Genomic DNA, 21,745 nt, shown 5'->3' with positions numbered 1-21,745 from the left:
ACTTGTATCATTTTATTAGATTCCACATATAAGTGGTATCATATGATATTTATCATTGCCTGCCTCATACAACTGATTTTCTTTCTTTTCTCTATTATATTTTTTTCTTCCGAGCGTCACAAGAATTACAGTAACAAATCTGTTATATAACTTTTTTCCTGATGTTAGTCTGTAAAGTAGGATGGACTGCCTGGTAAGGATGACAGTGTGTCAGAGGCTGGAGGGCAGACCTCCCTGCTCTGATCCCACCTCTGCCTCCCGCTTGTTTTATGACCTTGAGAAAGCCACTTCATCATTCTCATTTCATGTTCCTCATTTGCTAAATGAGGAAGGTGAACTAAATGATCTAGAAAACCTATTCCAGGTTTAAAAAAAATATACGGTGTCAGGCTATCCAAGAGTAAAGCAGATTTTTAAAAAATATTGTGTGAAACTGGGACAAATGTGATGTTGGCGGGGCCATGTTGGACGCGGCTAAAGGTTCGTGTCAACATAATAAAAATGTTTTGTGCCTTGTCTCTTGGCCAAGGCCTCCTGACAGTCTGCTTTAGTGGCTCGTGAAACAAATCCCTAAGACCAAGGTAGTTATAGTTGTTCCACTGAAGCGTGACAAATGGCCTCTCACTTTGAATGCGTTTATGAGAAAGGAAAACCTTCCATGACAACAGCAGTGGAACTTAGTTACAGGCTCCAGGTCTGGGGCAAGAATGGAGATAGTCACTGGCTGTGGCCAAGCGAGAGAAGACAAGAGCCTGAGCTCACCTGGGAAGAACCAGGACCGGGTGATATAACAGTGACAACAGCACAATGACAACATTAGTGGGGCTTCATGGAGAACTTGCTATTTGCCAGGCACAGTCCCAAGAACTCTCTATATATTATCTCATTTAATTGACACAATAGCCCTAAGAGATCGGTTCTGAGGTCGGTACATTTATTTTTCTGTTTTATAAAGATAAGTTTTGAGAGGCTCTTAAAAGAAGTTGAGTAACATGCTTCTCGTTATTCAGCCAATAGTTGTCAGAGGTAAGATATGAACCCTGAGAGTTTGTTCATTTATTTAACACGTGCTGTTTGAATGTCTGTTATGTCAGGCACCCTTCTAAGGGCCGATGAGACCTAAGTGAACGAGGCAAAATTTCTGCTTGTATGGAGTTTGGCTAATAGTGGGATGAGGCCAGTAATAACAAGCCAACGAATCAATAAATAATTTCAGATGGTAATAATAAGTGGCTGTGAAGGAGAGTGAGTGGGGTTGGGGTAAGGCTGCTTTACACAGGATTGGCAGGGGTGGCCCATGGGAGGTGACATTTGAGCTGAGCCCTGCATGACAGAGCAAGTCAGCCATGCAAAGAAAGCTCTATTGGAGGAGAGTTCTTACATGGAGGGTCCACAGGAGCCAAGGCCAGGGGCTCAGAAGAACTTGGCTTGTTCTAGGAAGAGAGAGAAGGCCAGTATGGCTGGATGATACATGAAAAGGGGGGCAGTGCCTGCAGTGGAGTAAGGAGGAGGGCAGGGACCAGAGGACACAGGGCCTTGGAGGCCACAGTATAATGTTTGTATTTTATTCCAAGTGCAGATGGGAGACATTGGAGGATTTTAAGCAAGGGAGCATTGTGATCTCCCGTCTCTGTGGATGGCTTTCTTCACCTCTGTGTGCAGTTGCCAACAAGAAGCAACCAGAAAGGGATAAGGTGTTTATGTGCAGGGAAGCCTAAATGAAAGTTTATAAGTTAGGAGCCAGCATTTCAGATGAATCAAAATTCTAGGTTTTTCACAGAGCAAGACTGAAATGAACAGGGAGAGACCATCTAATCCAAACTTCTGACTTTAGGTAAGAAGACCTTAGGAAATCCAAGTTGAGCATCTGAGCTATGTTTGAAAACCTGCATTAAGGAGACTATTTATTTGGGGGGGAACTTCCCTGACTATGTAGAAAGCTGCACTCTAGGTTCTGAATATTCTTGACAACTTCTTGGTCTGGGGATTGTACTTACCTTATAGAGTAAATCTCATCCAAAATAACAAGACAGCTTTGGGTAGATGACATCTCAGGGATTCATACTTCCATGCAGTCTGGTGTGTGTGTGTGTGTGTGTGTGTGTGTGTGTGTGTGTGTGTGTGTGTGTGTGTGTGTGTGTGTGTGTGTGTGTGTGTGTGTGTGTGTGTGTACGCGCACGCGCACGCATCCATATTAATCTTTATATTTGAAAAATATTTTTGAAGGTGTCATCAATATTTTAACATTCAGGACCTGGTTTTTCTGGTGAGATGGTATTGTATGGATGGTTCTAGAATTTTGTTGTAAACTCGGCAACATGATTTATTTTATTTGAATGTTATTATAAACAAACACTCATCTTAACCCATTAAAATTGGTCTGTGTCACATATAAGATGATATTAATTGCTTCTTTAGGTTAAAAGCTCACTATTCCATTGTCTACTTTGACAAAAGAATTAAGAGCTTCACTGTTATTTAGCAAACTAGGCTTGAATAACAGCATAAACCATTATTAGTCCACTGTATTTGTGTGTGTGCCTATGTGGCTGGTGATCCGTAGGTAGGTTCCTGACGATGCAAGCCTAAGAATCCAGATGCATCTGTATGAAACTATCTTAGGAGGTGTTTCGTTGCCTCTGTGATAGGATGGGCCCCAGAAAGCAAGTATGAATTGTGAAAGAACTTCATTTAAGCTACATAACTGTAATTGAGTAGGATTTGGGGAAGTTCACCACTCTTGAGTTACTTTTTATTTATAGTAAGTATATTTGTTTCTCAGGAGGGGAAGAATTCTCAAACTATCTTACTGCATGAGATTAGAAAATTTCTGTTCCTTTGCATGAAAGTAGTATGTGACAGTAGCACAAGGACAAAGGCAGCATAAGGATGGGTGTGGGATGCCATAGACGTGCAGGATGACGAAAACAGAGTTTCCTTATCAGAAAGCACTGAATTAGAGAACTCTTAAAGCTTCCCCAGCTTAACATTCTATGAGTCGGGGAAAAGGATTTTTCCCCCTGGCTGCTTAAGCTAGAGTATGTTTTACCAAGACCTTAGCTATGAGCTCAGGAGGACTCTAATAACTCCGTCAAAATTATAAGTTCAGCTGTCAGCACTGGGATTGTTGAGTTGACTGAACAAGCAGATTTTCTCCATCGTCTGCTTTCTGGATTGATGAATAACAATTGCATCCTCTCCATTTTGTTGTAACTCTTTCACTCTGACACTGATTGCTGAGAGGTTTTCTGGAAATTTCCTAAGTCACAAACTGGAGTAAATTCAAGGATATAATGCGATTCCAATTGAATCATCAGTGTCTCAGCTGTCAGACCGAGGAGTTCAGTTGGTTGAGTTGTACAACTTCAACAGATTTAATATTAACATACTTGCCACTTTGTGTCTTGCCCTGGAGTCTTGATAAATGGGCTAAAGGTCTGACTGGAATCTGTGAGATAAATTATATGTTTATTATGCCAAGTTAAATAAATACTGTTTGAAAGGATTACTGGAGGGTACAATCAAGTTAATTGCTTTAAAAATCTTTTTTGATTTACTGGGCTCTATGAAAATGGTTAAGCAATTGATTCTGTCATGGTAAGTGACATGAAGAAAGTGGTGTTGGATCCACAAGGGTTGCCATATACACTTCCCCCCTCATGCCTGGAACTGTCCCGTAAATGAGCTGAGAGGCCCCCAGGACCAGAAAGCAAGTACTGCTGACAGACAGTTGTTCCTCCAGAGAAGACACAAGTTGACAGTTTGATGTTCAAGCTGACAGATTGCTTTCTTTCTTTTTATTCTAGATGCTGAAGAATACCAGCCTCCAATATGGAAATCCTACTGTGAGTACCTAAAATCATAACCTCCTCGGAAGTCTTTAGTCGGCCTGCCTTTTGAACAACTTTTGCTGTTGATTTAGTGCACACAAACTCTCGCATCACAGCACTGCAAACCCAAATCTCTCTTTCTCTGCTAAGGAAAGATATTGGTCAGAGAGAACTGGAAGAGCCCTGTCCCCTGGCCAGGACCTCGGAGAGCCAGCTGCCTGTGACCCGCTTAGGGAAATGCTTAGGGAAAAAAAAAGATGGACATTCTGACTCTCTACCTTTCTTTGGGACTTTCCTTGTCTTCCTTCCTTCCTTCTTTCCATCCTCCCTTCCTCTTTTTTATTCACAGTTGGTCAGCAAGGGTAAGTGTGTTGACTTCCATGAATTATGTTCCTGGCTGTTCATCTTAAAGCTGTAATATCAAATGACATTTACCACAGAAAAATTAACAGATAGCAATGGATAATGTTTGGTCACTAAGGGTGACTCCTTAGAAACGGAGATCATTATCTGATCATCCATCATCAATCCGTCTCCCCTCATGAAGGCAGGCACTTGTCATCACCTCAAGCTGGTTTTCTGTTTCCTTAGTATCATCCGCCTGACTAAGTAATTCTCCAGTGACAGAGGGGAGGAGTGTGGTGTGGGGAGCCCACTGTGCTGAGAGCCAGGGGAACAGGCTCTCATTCAGGCTCTGCTTCTAGACAGCAATAATAAGAATAATTATTTCTATCATTATTGACGTTGCCCTTGTTTCTGCCACCTGTTGAGACCTGGAGTGTGCCAGCCAGCACGCTAGCTCTGTGCCTCAAGTCGTAAATCGCACCACAGCCCTAAGCGACCAGTACCACCCTTATCCCTGTTTCACGTACAAAGAAACCACAGCTCAGAGGGGTTCAGTAACTTGGCAGAGGTTTTATGAGAAACCTTGGAGTGGCATTCAGAGTGGAGCCCAGAAGCAAGCCAGACTGACAGGCTGCAATTTGCCAATCTTTTTTTCCTTCTATTTAAAATTGTATACATAAGTATATAGATAAGTATATACATACACACAGACACACATATGCATATACCTGTGTATGTAAGTATTTTTTACAAAAGCAATACAAAACTACATAAAAGACGAACATTAGAGAAATACATAAAGCTGGGAGCAAAAATTTCCCATAGGCCACATACCAGCTCTCACCCCATGTTCCACTCCTCTTTTCCAGTCACTGACCCTGTCAATTTTGGAAAGCATATCTTTCCAAGTGTTTAAAATACACATGCCTAATAGTTTGTGTTGTTCCCTTTTGTAAAAATGGGTTTATGCTGTACCCGGTGTCCTTCAACTTGCTTGTTTCACTTCGCAAATACCTTGTTTTTATCTTCCTATTTCAGCATATAGAGAGGCACCTCATTCTTTATTACATGAGTCTGTTCTTCCATCTGTGAAATAAAGGGGTGGTGCTGGGTCTCTAAGGGCCCTTCCAATCTAATGTTATGCATTCTGATCTTCTGTTTTAAAAGGCAATGCTAATGACTAAGTAATTGGATGTTTTTGTTTGTTTCCTAATGGAGTGTGAAGCGCTCTGACAGTAAATCAACGAAATATCTGTAGTGAGGGTATTGGGGGTCCCGTGACTCACTGTTCCTTGCACACTGCCTTACACACAGCCTTGCATACGTTAACTACGCAATAAATATTTGTTGAGTGAATGCCACCGCAGAGAGCTTTACCGAAGCGAGAAGATGGCACTGGCTCAAATTCATTTCACTTTTTGCTAAGAGACCTTGGGCCACCCAGTGTATCCCTTAAAAGCACTTTTATGTCCTAAGGAAACCAGAAAAGGTGTTGTTATTTACCTGTTCCAATATCAATTTTACCAGAGTATATTGGTTTTAAGTTTGATTTTTTGATCTAAGCAAGTTGTGTGTGTGCGTGTGCTTAATTTGCTCTAGGATCATAAAACTTTAGATGCAGAAGGGATAGTTGAGTCCATTTAATACAAACCTAATGACATATATGAAGTTCCTCTTTATTATACTCAACTAATAGTCATCCAGGCTGTATTTGAGGGTCTCTAGTGATGCAGAACTCTACAACTGAAGGGAGTATGCCAACAGCAGGGCCATCCACGGCATCAAAAACAGGTTGATCGAAGATCCACAGGGTACTACTGGGAAAGCACTCTCTTTTGGTTGTCCTGAGTCCATTAATTCTTTGAGTTAGGGTGTTGGACTACTATAAACTCATCTAACAATATCATTACCAAGCTCATGCTACTCCCTCTTATTCCCAAGTTTATCATCTACTCATTTGGTCTTTCAGCAGACATACATTATAAGCATTAGGATAAGCTTTAGGAATCAACAGCAGCTAAAATGTGGCCCATACTTTCCTCCAATTTACAGTCGAGAAAGGGAGACAGATGTAACCAATTAACATGCAGATGGACTGAAGCAACAATATGCTGCTTCTCTACCTCCTGGGATTAGAGAAGACTTTATAAAAGAGGTTAAATTTGCATGTGGGTCTTGAAGGATAAATAAGGAGAAGAAATCCGAGGGTCTTGAAGAACTTCATGAGATACATGTTAATATCCAAGTATGTTAAAACAATAGTATTTTCCTTATCTGAAAATCCAACAAACCTATCAGAATATGAAATTTGTTTGTTTTTAAATAACCTGTTGGTAAACCCATTCTGAACCTCAGGAATCACCAAGTTGTTTCTCTTTGAAATACTCACAGACCATACTTTCAGAGATTAATTTTACTTGTTGATGTCAAACTCATTAACATACCATCTATGGAATCCATACTTGCCCATCACACACTTAATTTTCTAGCTCTGGCGTTTATTCGGTACTTGGAAATTTCTCATACATTTACCAGATGCAGTTCATTTTTGCCATATTATAGGACTTGGTTTGAAAACTGATGGTTTACAATGATTATAGGAGTATATAGGTATGTCTTTGCTTTCATCCATCACCTATTGTTGGCTGTTAATATTGACTTATTTGATATCAGATTCTTATTATGAAGCCTTAGTCCCAATTATAACGTTATTCCTAAAAGAAAATTAGTCTGCCTCATAATGATCCACTTTAAGAAGCTGTTTTTAAATTTTAATGCTAATTGCAATGCTCTTAGGTGCAAGTAACAGAATATTCCTCTCAAGCGCATTGATTGACATAAGCAAAAAGTCTAGAGGCACTGGCTTCAGGCATGACTTGGTCCAGCAACTCAAATGACATTACTAGAACCCAATGTGTACCTCTTGCTTTCTCGGCTCTACTTTCCTAGGTTTGTCTCCACTGTTAGTAGGCTTTTCTCTTGTAACCCCCAGAGAGCTACCAATAGCACCAGGGCTACCACATCCACATTTAAGAGCAACAGGAATTGAGTCTCAGCCCTATTTGACATGGGTTCCCAACCCTGACTTCATCACTGTGGTCAGAGAGTTGAGATATACTAACTGCCCTAAACCCATCAGGGCTCACCACTGGAACTCAGGAGGGATTACACAGGAGTGACTGGAAGCTTTGGAGTACCGTTAAAATGGGGAAGATGGAAATGGATGCCTAGAAGGCAACCAACGAATGTCTGATTTAGAAATTTAGAAGAATAAGGAACCTTAGAAATCAACTCTCTAAATACTTTCTGTAAAGTAGATTGCTTATTAATTTATTCATTCATTCATTCAACAAATGTATATTAAGTCTTTGCCTTAGACCAGGCAGTGTGCTTTGAGCTGTGGGACCGCAAGGATGGATAAGATCCATCTTGACTCAAAGAACAGTGATGCCACATGAAGTCCCTTAAGTTCCTGCCTGTCCTGCTCCCCTTTCTTTCTTAGAAGCTAATGCTATCACTTCCTGAGCTGATTATTTGGTAAGAATAATCTTGTCCCAAAGTATCATATATCTACATCTAGTCCTTAATACTCAAGACCAAACCCCAAAACACTGGTGAAATCACTGAGAAGTATTTGGTTTCAATTCTTAAAAAAAAGCTATTTTCAACTTTACTTTAAAAATAAAGTAAAGCCACATTCTAAACTTTAAGCCAGAACTATGAACTAAGCAGATGAGTTTAAAAGCCAACCACCATGGGTACACTCTGAAAGATTTTATTGTTTAACAGGCCAAGTGCCAATTAAGCAGCAGATGCTGTGGCCAACATCTCTCCCCAGAGACTCTCCTGGGCAGCAGGTCAGGCAGTCACAGCTTGTGCCTGTTTTTCTAAGGAGGAGTTTAGAACCTCAGAATTCTGATCCATAGGCCCCCTGCATCAGAGTCACCTGGGGAGAATAGTTATAATAACTATTATTAATAAATTTATTATTTATTAATTATTAATAAATATTATTAATAACCTCAGCCCGACGCCAGATTTCTGAATTGCAAGAGTGGGGGGATCTGCAATTTCTCACACCCCACAGGTGCTTCTTATACACACTTAGGCCTGAGACCCCCTGGTTCAAGTCTACACAGCCTCATCCTCAGGCTTTCACTGTGCCATGGGACAAGAGGAGAACTCCCTCCCCAGTAAAACTGGACATTCTGTGAGCAAGACAAGGCCTGCACACAGCTGCCTGGAAGTGGGGCTCAGCCTAGAGGCCATTGAAAGCCCCTGCTATTTCCTACTCACACCCGTGAGTTTTTTCCCATGAAAACTGGGAAGACGTGGGCAGTGAGCGGGGTGGTGCTGGGTCAGTGTCACAGCCAAGTGGCCAGGTTCGGCTCCTGGATCCACATGTCCTCTTAAGTGATAAGTGGCTGTTAGAGGACATCCCTGCAGGGTCTCTTAGTAGCTGACGGGTTTGGACTGGGCTTAGCATCACCCAGGCCAGGGCTTTCACTTGGCCTCCATGGGGTTGTGTTACCAGAGGATGAGCCGAGTTTTCTTACTGAAGAAAAAAATAAAACACTCTCTCAGTTAGCTCTTGATTTCTCAATCTGCTTCAGGTTTCCTGGGGAGCAGGGGATCCCCTTCTCTTACCTCCACGTTCCCTAGTGACCATCCCCACCCCATCCCCCTGCCTAACAGCTTATTCCAGAATAAGAATTCTCTCTTGTGCTGCAAGGACCCAGGGCTGGGGAGTGCCTGGGACAGATGTGGAGCATTGCAGAAGCACAGTCCGTCATCTCGCCCCTTAGCGCACAGAATCACCCAAGCAGTGCCATGTGTTATTGCATTTTGCTTGTGACGTGGGTTTGTTGAACAAAGAAAATTCAAGAAACGACATTTTCAAGATTATGTGACATGTTTCAGTTCTATTAAATGGGCCTCGTGGATGTTTGTTTCGTTATAGCCAACCTTGAAAATGAGGGACTGGGGCTGAAGCTGAGATAGAGTCTAGGGCCCCATCTTCTTCTGTGGCTGCCATGGCAATCGGTTGTCATCTCATTATCTTTATAGAGACATATTATTCAGATGGCAAACAGGCTTCGTCATTTCTATTGCTTGGAACAGCACTGAGCAGATTTTGTAGATCCTGAGACCTGCTCACTGAAAAATAATGATTGATTAATGATGTGTGCTGCCCAGAGACCAGCAAGGAGAGGTGGCACCCCTGGCTTGAGGGTTTTTCAGGGACCCCCCCACCAAAGTTTCCAGTTGTAAGACTGGTGAACTGACCATGTATCTCTTTACTCAGAGGATACAGCTAAGGGCTTTAGCCTGTTGACACAGGAGAGGAACTGTCCCTTACATTCCTTCTCCTGTAACCTCTGTGATTGTTAATGGCGTCTCAATCTTTCAAGCATTCAAGGCCCTTTCCTCCATTCAGTTTGTAATCCAGCCCTGGCCACCCCCCTCTGCAATCAACTCACCTCCTCTTAGTGTTGTCCTAACTCGTACTTTCAGGATCTCCTTTACGTACAACTAACATACAGTTCTCTTTTGCTTCCCTGCCTCCAAGGATCCCCCTCCAATCCTTCCTTCAGTGAAGCAAAGGGCAGTGGCCCCCACTCCTGACTGTGTGTTGGAATCTCCCAAAGACCTTTAAAAAGAACATATTTCGGGGCCCCTTGCCAGGCTGGCAGAGTGAGCATCGCCAGAGACGATGGTGTCTGAGAATCTGTATTTTATAATTATATAATTTATATTTTAGCTCTTCGAAGATTCTAATGCAAGCAGCCCCACTTGGGACCTCTCCACCATCTGCTTTAGGGGCCACTGGTGAGGCTGAAAAATATAGACCTTTGGACCTGGAAATCAGGCCTTAAATCTTGATTTCATCATGTTATCTGCGTGACCTTGAGCTCCTTCACAGCTTGACGTCTCCACTGCTTTGTCACTGAGGTGGAGAATAACAGTTACCTTGGAGGTTTGTTGGGAGGAGTAAATGAGGAAATGTAGATAAGGTGTCTGGCACACAGTAGGTCTCCAGAAAATGAGAACTTCTATTTTTCTGAACAGTCTTATCCTTATTGTCATTATTCTGAAACAGACCAGATCATGTCACCTCCCTGCTCAAAACACGTCACTGTCCCCCCGTTGCTGACAGAAGAACGTCCATGCTTCCTACCATGACCTTCAAGGTTCAGTCCCACATGGCCTCCTCCCACATCTGCCCACCCTGGGGCAACAGCACACTGGACTCTCACTGACCAATCAGCATGTCATTCCCTTTTACTGCTGGGGCTCTTTCCTCTATCTGTACCCTCCTCTCTTTTCTCTACCTATGGAAACCCTGCTAACTCTTCAAGAAGAGCTCCATGCTTCTCCCCTCAGGAAGCCATCCTGACCACCTGAGTAAAAAGAACTGCTTCCTCCTCTGCCCTTAATTAAAGCATTTGGCCCTTCCTGGTTTTGTTTCTCCACATGTATCTCCGTCACTGGATCAGTGTCCTTGAAGGAATGGCTTGTGACCCATGAGTCAATGCATACAGATATGCATTAAGCATCTACTATGTGCCAAGCACTGTTCTAGGCGCTAAGCGTCCCACCATGGACAAAACAAAGTCCCTGCCCCCAAAGAGCCTACACATTAGTCAAGGGAGACAGCACACAAAATAAACAAATACAGCGTGTTAATGGTGATGAGTACTGTGAAGAAACATGAAATGGTGTAAAGGTAGCGGAGTGATGGGATGGAATTTTATACCAAGTCGGGCAAGTCAGGGAAGACCTGAATGAAGGGGGAGGAGTGCCATCTAAACATCTTGGGAAAGTGCAATCCAGGTGGAGGGCACAGCAAGTGCAAAGGCCCTGAGGCATAGAAAAATAAACCTGGGCTTTGGAATCGAAAGGATACATTTTAGCTGGTTGGTCTGGGGCAAATATTTCACTTCTGGGCACTTATTTCCTCATATAAAATATGAGAATGGTAATGATACGTTCTGTCCTCGGAGCTCTTGTGAAGGTTCAATAAGACATTGTTCCTGCCACATGACAGGTACTCGATATGCTGGTTCCCTTCTCTTCTCTCTTCCCCTCCATCCTCACAGCCTCCACATAATGCTGTCTGTGGTATCTGTTCTACGGCAGATGTTCAAATATTTGCCGATATGAATTGCAAAGGTGCGCTTAGCTTAAAATGCTTCTCTCATAACAGCTGTACTTCCTTTGCCGCCTTCGAGGGAAGCATTAAAAACGGTGTTCACAAAACTGTTCCAGCCATGCCCCCCACATATAACTGCTGGCTTCCGAGGGCATTGACAATGGGAAGAGAAGAGAGGATAAGATTCTCTGGATGTGGGTTCTGCAATTGCTCTAAAGCTCTGTGATTCTAGGAGACGCCCCCTTTGGTTCCCTTTACACTCATTAACAGCAAAACCCTGCTGAAAAGCAGTTAGTTGGTGTTGTAGCTCATTCGAGAGGAATACAGGATTCCATGCAGACTCTGTCGTGATTTAAGGAGAGCATGGGCTCTAGTGGGAGAGTCAGTGGAATGTCCAAAACTATTTCTCTATTTTTAGCCAATTCTTCCTCATGTTTCCTCCTGCACAAGGAGCCTTCTCTGACCTGTCTCTGATACATGGCTACAGTTGTCCTTAAGTGACACAGGCATCATCATTAGTGTGGGCAACCTAAGCTTAGAAATGCGACACGTTAAAACATCCATATGAGGGTTAGATGGTTTCTTCTCTGTTAGGAAGCTGAGTCATCTACCCTTAATTAGGTAAGAAAATAACCATGTTGAGCTGAAGGCATTGGGGAGCCATAGGTACAAAATATATCCCATCATTTCCACCTCTGTTTCCATCTGCCCTTCAATTAAAATTTCTTCTTTTAATTTTTAGACCTAAGATAAGCCAGAAGTTTTTGCTTCTCTTACTACATTTTCTAGAAGACTTTATGTGATCTAGTTTTTAACTTTTCATAGATGTATTCTATGATATGATTCATAGATTTATTTGACATTAATTATTCCCTCTTCAAGATTCTGAAGATAATATCAAGGAGGTTTATTTTCAACCTCTATTTCCATGGAAGTAGAATCCCAAGGTACCTGCGTAGAGCTTTTCCTCTAAGAGAAGTAATCAAACTAACTGAGCAGCAGAAAATCACTCATTATAGTCTGAAAAATTACAAATAATATTCTGATAAATTACATTTTTGTATACAGTTACCTGCTTTCCTCCATGCCCAAGCCTGAAAGCCTGTCTTTAAAACAGGATATAAGAGAGTTATTATTATTTAAGATACTAAAGGGCCCAAGCAAAAGGAATGACAGTGGGTGGGAAATAGTCAAGTAGATAAGTATCCGTGGTGATGGACAGGGCAAAAATGGAACTTGTGAAAAGAGAAATGAGTTGGGGCTTCATTCACTCACAGAATCAGCTGTGTCTCTGTCCATAACTGTAACATTTCAGAGAATGCCACTCCTCTTCTAATGCCAGTCTTTCCCTGGTATGTCAAGAAACATCAGCATTGAGATTCAGGAATCCTATTACATGATCTTACTACCGAGGTACTCACAAGTACAATTTCATCTTTAAAATTGTCGAAAGAATTTTAGTCCTATCTAGTCTTCCAAGAAAGCCATAACATGAACAATGCCAGTAACAATTATGACACTAAATTGTCCTTATAAGAATTTTAAAAAATCAATTTTGCCCGTTTATATTCATTGTGACTAATTTCCATTTAAATGATCTGCCTTTATTTAGTCTAAAAATGTGTCTGTATCTCCTTTGTTTCTTGGTTGAGAAATTTGCAGTTCTTGAAAGGTGGTTAGGTGGAACTGTTTGAAGACATGTTGGTATGTGCTAATGCTCTTTAATTATAATTCTCTCTTTTTATATTTGGCAGTATATCAGTTACAGCAAGAGGCCCCTCGTCCCAAGAGGATCATTTGCCCTGGGGAGGTCAGTACTCAGCTATTTCCAATACACCTCGTTAAATATGATGAATGGTCAGCACTTTGTTCATATTGGAGGACCTTCAGATTTCCTGGGAGTTGATTTCATTTAATGTTTGTTAAAGTGTCACCAAATTTAACATCTAAATAATCTATATTTTGAAATCAGGTATTATTTGAAAAATACTAACTTGGAATCAGAAGTCTTACATTTTTCACTACTACAGAGGCAAATTAAGCATCCTTTGTAAACTCTCCAAAATGTGTGTTCTGGTTGTTTTCTTTGTTCCTGCAGTTTTGATACTTTTATCACTTTTTTATTATGAAATGCTTCCAAAAGAGAAAATGCAGAGAATGATAAATATCTGGATACTCTCAACACCCATACTTAACAAACCTTTACATTTTGTCATATTAAAAAAAAATCCCTACGAGAAAAGTGACTGGGTTTTTATTCTTGGAGATAAGCTTAAAAATATATTGACTCATAAAAATGCTTACCAGGCACAGAACTTTCCCTAGCCCTCCTTTACTCATCAGTTCTCTTATCATCCGGGATGCCAGCAAGATTTGAAAGACAGGACTAAGGCTCTGTTTTCTATTTTTATGCTGACTAGGTGCTTTAACAGCCAGACCAATATCCTTCAAACAAAGGTCCATGGGTCCTTGACTATTTTTGTTATTATGACTTCAATTAAATACAGAATAGCAGATTTCTTTTAAAGTGTCACATCTGCCTTATCAGAGGGAAAGGCTCTAATTCCAACAATCTTGAGATTTTTCCTTGAACATCAGTACTTTCTGGCAGACTGACCGGATCTGGTTTTGAATCTGTCTCAAAGACTTAGCTACATATGTACCCACACCCAGAGCCAACTTACCACTGTTTAATAAGTGTTTCTATGTGAAATTTTACTTCCGTTGAAGGGCACTGAAGTTCATCAAGTAATCTGAATTTTAATAGAGTGGACATTCTCATCCCAGAAATATAGCCTGAGAAGAGAAAATATTTGATCTGTAAGGAAAAATCCAGGATGAGGTCAAATCTTTATTTGGTGGTACGATTTTGTTCCATCACTAACCCTGCTGACTTGTCTTTTGGTTATTAAATAATATCCAAGTAAGAGAAATATAGGATAAATACAAAATTTTTAATGAGATGCTTTAATTAGGGTATTTGGGGTGAGAAATAAGAAACAAGTTGTTAAAAATTCTTTCAGTCCTACTTTACGTTTAGTATTTTGCCATCAGGAAAAATAAAACCATGTGTAGGGAGTTAGAGGAGTTTAAATGTCTCCATGAAAAGAATGTTTGTAAAATTAAAATACAACTAAAGTCTCTTCCTAGAGGTATTAATAAAAAGTCTCCTGGTAAGGTTGGGCACTAGAACTTGAAACCCAAGGGGATATAGTAAATATTCATTTGTTCATTTATTTTTTATATATATAATATATAGCGAGAGAGAGAGACTGCTCTGTTCTGACTTAGATCTAGGTGTTGGGAATACAGCAAAGAACTTGGCTATTGGTGCTTTGAGTTTCATATTAATTGTATGTAATTAAAGATATATTTAAGATGTTATCTATGGGTGGGTGTAAAAGAGAGAGAGAGAGAGAGAGAAAGGAACAGAAAGAAAGAGAGAGAGAAATAGAAAGAGAGAGAGAGCGAGAGAGAGAAAGAGTCCGAGCACCTCTTTGTTTCTCAAAACCCTTGGAACCATGTCCGTTGTCCTCTTAGCCAGGTGGAATGTTAGCAGTGGAGATGGGTAGATTCAGATTAGCTTCATGAAGCCTCTTCACAGGGTTCCTCTGAAACTCTTCAGACATCCTATGGGCTGAGGGTCCACAGCCTATCTCTTTAATGTCACACTTGCATCAGAAGGAAGTGCCCCAGAGGCCTTAGCAAAGCAGAGCTGTGAGCCGCAAGCCACCACCATCTGCTGTGACTAAAGGACATGGCATGTGCACAGCTTTTTTCATCCTTCTCTCTAGTATTTTAAACCAAGCTTTTCACATTTTGACCTTTATCAATCTGATTCATTAATAAGTTATGCCTGGTGGATGCTGGATTCCTAGGTAACTTGCCTCTAGGAATTGCATATCTCATTTCTACCAGGAAACCTAACACAGAATGGACATTCATCAACTCCATTTCCTCAGCAGGCAGCATGGGGCCATCCAGCCAGGCAGATGTCAGGTGATACAGGGCCGAGTGTGCTGAAGGAACAGGTGCTGCCGAGGCGAGCGCCAGCCAGGGTAGCTTCAGGGCCCTTTGTCCTCCTGTGCAAATAATTCCTGCCCACACTGCTCGGCCTCCCAGCACTTGGCCTCCTTCTGGTGAAGGAGTGGTTGCGGGTGAAACCACTCCTGCTGCAGAGGGTGTTTTAGCAAACGGCTCTGTGCCTTATAGCACACCTGCGTGCTCGGGGATATGCCTAATGAAGAAGCCTTTCAGTTTGAGTGTGTGGCCAGAAAGACTGAAGCTTTATTAACATATTTACATAAGGCCATAAGGCTATTTCTTTTGAACAGTGAGTTATGATTTTTTCTGTGTCTTTGCCATCTTATCCCTCAGCTAGCCATTGAGTCCTCGCTTTACTTTACACACAACCTTGCTGCCCTCCTTCTTAGTCTCCAGCCCCTCTCCTCTCAGCCACCTTGTCCCTGGCAAGCCTGCCCCGCTGTGTTGCTCCAACACACTCCATCTCTTTTGTTTCTCTGATGACTAATAACCTCCCAGGCTATGGGCCTCTCTCAGGTTCGGGTCCTCCCACTGAAAGTGATACATCCCACATTAGAGCACCAAGTGAGTCTGCAGTTACAGTCATGGAACACTGTCGTTCAAGTGTACAGACACAGGCCAACCTGACTTGAATGCTTGGTGGCTCTCGACGGATACCAACCGCCTAATGGACTTTGTTGGAGAACTAGGCAATCGAGGGTACAGACTGATTCCGCAGGTGAAATCCAGTGAGTTTTGCAAACCCAGGAAGGGAAGCCCGGCTGCAGAGTCCGCTGGGCTTGTTTTGCATCCTTGTTCTACCACTTTCCGGCTACCTTACTTAGAACCAAGCACTTACTCTCTCAGGGGGATTAAGGTCTACCCCCCAGGGCCAACAGCTACTGCACAGGATGTTATAAGTGGGATCTATGTGTCAAGTGTCTAGAATGGTGCCTGGCACATCAGAGGTACTCACTGTTGATGACTCATGGCAGATTCAGAAATCTGTGGAGAGCAAGTTCTGAGACAGTCATTAGGGACAGAGTCACAGCAATGACAGTATTCTCTGGATGTGAGGGCCAAAAAGGCAGTGATGAAGAACCAAGCACGATTCCTGGGTCAGGGATTAAGCTGCCATGTAAAAAGATACTGAGGGTGAGGAACAGAAGGAACAAGTGGCTGAACAACGGCTCTGGCGCCAGTTAAGCCAGGGAGGGTCAGTTACTGAAATAATAGTCCATGGCTTTCTTGAGATTCATCGTGCTAAATTAATATTTACTGAGCAGCTACGGCACCTGGCACTCTTCTCTACCGGCATTTCCCGAGCGCTCCGTGCCAAGAGATTCAGAACATCTTCCGGTATGCAAAATTCTCACTTGCCCTTTCTGTCAATTATCAATCAGTCGTCACATAAGCATTTATTAATCACCAAATGTGTGCCTGGGTGGTATGCTAGGAATAGTGCAGAATATCGACTACTAAATTTGCATCTCTAGCTAAGACCTCTCCCCTGGGCTCCAAACACCTCGCTCCATCTGTCTACTTGACCTTTTCAGGGAGATGTCCCACCGGCCATCTCTAGCCTAATGCTCAAAGGAGAACTGGACCCCACTCCATTAAATGGCACCTAACTTCAGAAACCTGCATGCCTGTCTCTCCTACCCTCACCCTTTTCTCTTAGCAAGCTGCATTTACCTCCAAATATATCTTGCATTTGTCACTCTTCTCTGCCTCCAGGACTACCATGGGCTTGGGCCCATCATCGTTTCTTACCTGGGTTGTTGCTGCTCAGCAACCTCCAGCCTCATCTCCCTGCTTCCACTCTTGGCACTCTCCCTGACACACACACACACACACACACACGCACACCCCATTCTTCAAACAGGAGCCCAAACCATCATTGTTAGATATAAATCCAACTGCTACAGCAGCTTCCCACTGCTCTTAAAATAAAAGCAAGACCTCGGGCTTCCCTGGTGGTGCAGTGGTTGAGAATTTGCCTGCAGATGCAAGGGACATGGATTCGAGCCCTGGTCTAGGACGATCCCACATGCGGTGGAGCAACTAAGCCCGTGCGCCACAACTACTGAGCCTGTGCGCCTAGAGCCCGTGAGCCACAACTACTGAGCCTGCGCGCCTAGAGCCCATGAGCCACAACTACTGAAGCCCGTGTGCCCAGTGCCGGTGCTCCGCAACAAGAGAAGCCACCGCAATGAGAAGCCCGCACACCGCAACAAAGAGTGGCCCCCGCTCGCCACACCTAGAGAAAGCCTGTGCGCAGCAACGAAGACCCAACGCAGCCAAAAATAAAAACAAATAAATAAATTAATTTAGAAATAAATAAAAGAAAAAAAAAGCAAGACCTCTTGCCGTGGCTCTGAGCCATGGTGTGGCTCCTGCCTTCCTCACTGCCCTGTCTGTAGCATCCTTCTCGGAGTGCACTGCCTTGCAGCCCCACTAGGTCTTGCTCCTATTCATCAAACAGATCATAGTGCTGCTACCACAGGGCCTTTGCATTTGCCCTTTGCCTGGAATTCTTGTCCTCGAGTTCTCTGCGTGTCCAAGTTTCAGATCAGATTTCACCTAATAAAGCCCTCCTTGAACCCCCTAAAATTTAGCACCTACAGATCTTCTCTCTCGTTTCACCCTATTTATTTTGTTTATAGGACTTAATACATGCTCTAGTATACTTTTGATCATATTTAACTGTTTTCTTGTTGCTTGTACATCTCTCTCCAGGATAATACAAGCTCCAGAGATGTCACCAGTCTTAATCATAAGTACTTCCCTAGCATTAAACCCAGGGCCAAGCAGCAGTGGGTAATCAGTAAATATATGGTAAAATGATGAAAAAAAGGATAGAGACTGCTAACATAAGGAACTTAGAATTCTCAAACTATTACTAATAGCATATCAGATTTACTCAATGCTGTTATTAGGGGAGTGAGTTGAACTTTCTGGCTGTTGTTAAGGTTCTTACGTAAACATGGACTAATACTTTTTCCTGGAACATTCTGACTTTCTTTTTGGCCTTTCCAAAAGGCCAAACGTCAAGATTTACTTGCAAGGTCCCCAAGAATTACCTGAAGAATACAAAATATGCAGAAATTCTTTTATGACTGTAAAAGATTTGGTGTCATTTGTCATTCTTTTTTGAAATTGTTGTAGTGAATATGGGATTATAAAAAGCAATTTCAAAGCAGAGAAATAAATTACATGCTATCATTTCAAATTGTTCTCCATTTTATGAGGCTTTACTTCCCCTCTCCCTTACCACAGAGTATTTTGGAAGTTTTTTTTTTAATGCAAAAGTGAATTGTAGAACTGAATTTCTACAATTCACTTTTGTAGAACCTTTTTTTTTTCTTGATTGTCAGAGGTTAAGCCAAGTACAGATGACAGTGAACTATCTTAAGTTGCCGTAGTACCTTATTTTACCTCCTAGTGAATTGTATTCACTTTTTAAATATTACCGTAAGTACCCCTTCCCCCTTTTTGTGCATTTTCTCTAGCTTTTGGTGTTCCTAAATATCTACCCATTTCATCCCTTCTACCTTTATTTGTAAAAACTGCCCTTTTAAGCCTATAAGAGCATTTCATTTTATCATTAGGCTTTTAAGTTTTCATTCACCATACCTAGATTTCACATCTTAGAGTCTTGTAGCTTTAGGCGTTTCTCTTGTCTTAGACACGTCTGGAAGATCTTAACAAGCCATACTGATTGGCTGTATCATTCTCAACTAGCTCAGTACATTTCAAATCACAGATTTAAAGTAAACTGAGAGGGGTTTTCTAATATTCTACCATCCTCCCCCTTTTCTTCTTCTATTCACTGAAAATAAATGTTTTTTTGAAAACTACTGATTCAAGACATCTATACGATTTGTCTTTAACGTAATGAGATTGATTCTTTAAGCCACAAACAAAAATCAATCCCATTACCTTTTAATTGGCTTCATGTGTAGTAATCAGAAGGCTATTTCTTCCCTGGTCAGAAATATTTCTCTTCTTTTCATCCTAGACTTTCTCCACTGGTCTCTTTTCTCCCCTTACTATTGACACAACCTAGAATCAAAGGCGTTCCCCATCATTATTCCCCCCCAGGCTTTCATCTCACTCCCTAATGCAGTCAGGCGTTTTGATGCTGATGTGATTTCATCCTCAGCTAGACTCACTTTGCTTGTAGACCCACTGTTGTAAAGGGGGAAAACCTCATAAAACTAATGTTAGAAAAAAAATTTTAGACATATGAGTTTTATTTTCTTTCTAAAGATAAAACCAAGTTTTCTGCTGCTTTAAATAAAAAGCTGCTTTTTTTTTAATTAACAAGTGAGGCCATCTACCAAAATACATAACCTTCCAAAAATTTTACTCTCCTTGGAATATTCTGAATTCCTTCTAGTGTAACACAGATTTTGCACGTTTGCACCTAGAAAATATTTATTCATTTCCAAGGTGATATCGTGAGGAGTGGATAAGGGCTCTTGAGGACAAGCTGCTATACAATTCAGATGCTCAGAGGCTCCAATTCGAGAGGACAGATGGCTAAAGTGGAGAGGGCCCCCAAGGAACAGCATATATATATAAGTTGAGTGAAAGTTGAGGCAAAAGTAGAAGGTTTTTCTCCTTAAAACAGAATAAGGAAAATGAGGGAGAATTAACAGTGATTGATAAGAAGTAAAATTTCTTTTTTTTTTAAATGTGCACCTTTTTAAAAAAATTTTCACGTGAATTCGTATTTTATTTTATTTTGAGTTTTTGAATTCTGTTTTATTTATTTTTTTATACAGCAGGTTCTTATTAGTCATCAGTTTCATCCACATCAGTGTATACATGTCAATCCCAATCTCCCAATTCATCACACCACCACTCCACCCCCCACCCCCTGCTGCTCCCCCCCTTGGTGTCCATACGTTTGTTCTCTACATCTGTGTCTCAATTTCTGCCCTGCAAACCGGTTCATCTGTACCATTTTTCTAGGTTCCACATATATGCGTTAATATACGATATTTGTTTCTCTCTTTCTGACTTATTTCACTCTGTATGACAGTCTCTAGATTCATCCACGTCTCTACAAATGACCCAATTTCATTCCTTTTTATGGCTGAGTAATATTCCATTGTATATATGTACCACATCTTCTTTATCCAGTCGTCTGTCGATGAGCATTTAGGTTGCTTCCATGACCTGGCTATTGTAAATAGTGCTGCAATGAACATTGGGGTGCATGTGTCTTTGCGAATTATGGTTTTCTCTGGGTATATGCCCAGTAGTGGGATTGCTGGATCATACGGTAGTTCTATTTTTAGTTCTTTAAGGAAACTCCATATTGTTCTCCATAGAGAACAGTATCAATTTACATTACCACCAACAGGGCAAGAGGGTTCCCTTTTCTCCACACCCTCTCCAACATTTATTGTTTGTAGACTTTTTGATGATGCCCATTCTAACTGGTGTGAGGTGATACCTCATTGTAGTTTTGATTTGCATTTCTCTGATAATTAGTGATGTTGAGCAGCTTTTCATGTGCCCCTTGGCCATCTGTATGTCTTCTTTGGAGAAATGTCTATTTAGGTCTTCTGTCCATTTTTGGATTCGGTTGTTTGTTTTTTTAATATTGAGCTGCATGAGCTATTTATATATTTTGGAGATTAATCCTTTGTCCGTTGATTCATTTGCAAATATTTTCTCCCATTCTGAGGGTTGCCTTTTCATCTTGTTTGTAGTTTCCTTTGCTTTGCAAAAGCTTTGAAGTTTCATTAGGTCCCATTTGTTTATTTTTGTTTTTAACTCTAGGAGGTGGATCAAAAAAGATCTTGCTGTGATTTATGTCAAAGAGTGTTCTTCCTATGTTTTCCTCTAGAGTTTTATAGTGTCTGGTCTTACATTTAGATCTCTAACCCATTTTGAGTTTATTTTAGTGTATGGTGTTAGGGAATGTTCTAATTTCATTCTTTTATGTGTAGCTGTCCAGTCTTCCCAACACCACTTTTTTTTTTTTTTTTTTTTTTTTTTTTTTTTTTGCGGTACGCAGGCCTCTCACTGTTGTGGCCTCTCCCGTTGCGGAGCACAGGCTCTGGACGCACAGGCTTAGCGGCCATGGCTCACGGGCCCAGCCGCTCCGCGGCATGTGGGATCTTCCCGGACCGGGGCACGAACCCGCGTTCCCTGCATCGGCAGGCAGACTCTCAACCACTGCGCCACCAGGGAAGCCCCTCCCAGCACCACTTATTGAAGACACTGTCTTTTCTCCATTGTATATCCTTGTCTCCTTTGTCAAAGATCAGTTGACCATAGGTGCCTGGGTTTATCTCTGGGCTTTCTATCCTGTTCCATTATCTATATTTCTGTTTTTGTGCCAGTACCATGTTGTCTTGATTACTGTAGCTTGATT

General features: G+C 41.7%; 1 protein-coding gene across 3 annotated transcripts in view; it reads left to right on the top strand.

Moving 5' to 3' along the window:
* Positions 1 to 21,745, top strand: part of CHN2 (chimerin 2) — a gene marked incomplete at its 5' end in the record, with an annotated part of 331,632 nt that overhangs the window by 157,812 nt on the left and 152,075 nt on the right. For 2 of the 3 annotated variants that reach the window (XM_082661915.1, XM_082661914.1), the window contains 2 exons: positions 3,807 to 3,845; positions 13,083 to 13,138. In XM_082661915.1, the coding sequence (XP_082518041.1) occupies positions 3,807 to 3,845; positions 13,083 to 13,138 (95 nt within the window). Of the gene's footprint in view, positions 1 to 3,806; positions 3,846 to 13,082; positions 13,139 to 21,745 lie in introns of those variants that run through there. The other variant, XM_082661916.1, reaches the window with a different exon arrangement.

This window comes from Grampus griseus (genome assembly GCF_964374135.1).
Source record: "Grampus griseus genome assembly, chromosome: 9".
Taxonomy (NCBI): domain Eukaryota; kingdom Metazoa; phylum Chordata; class Mammalia; order Artiodactyla; family Delphinidae; genus Grampus; species Grampus griseus.
The sequence above is the reverse complement of the archived record's forward strand: the minus strand, read 5'-3'. Positions and strand labels throughout refer to the sequence as shown.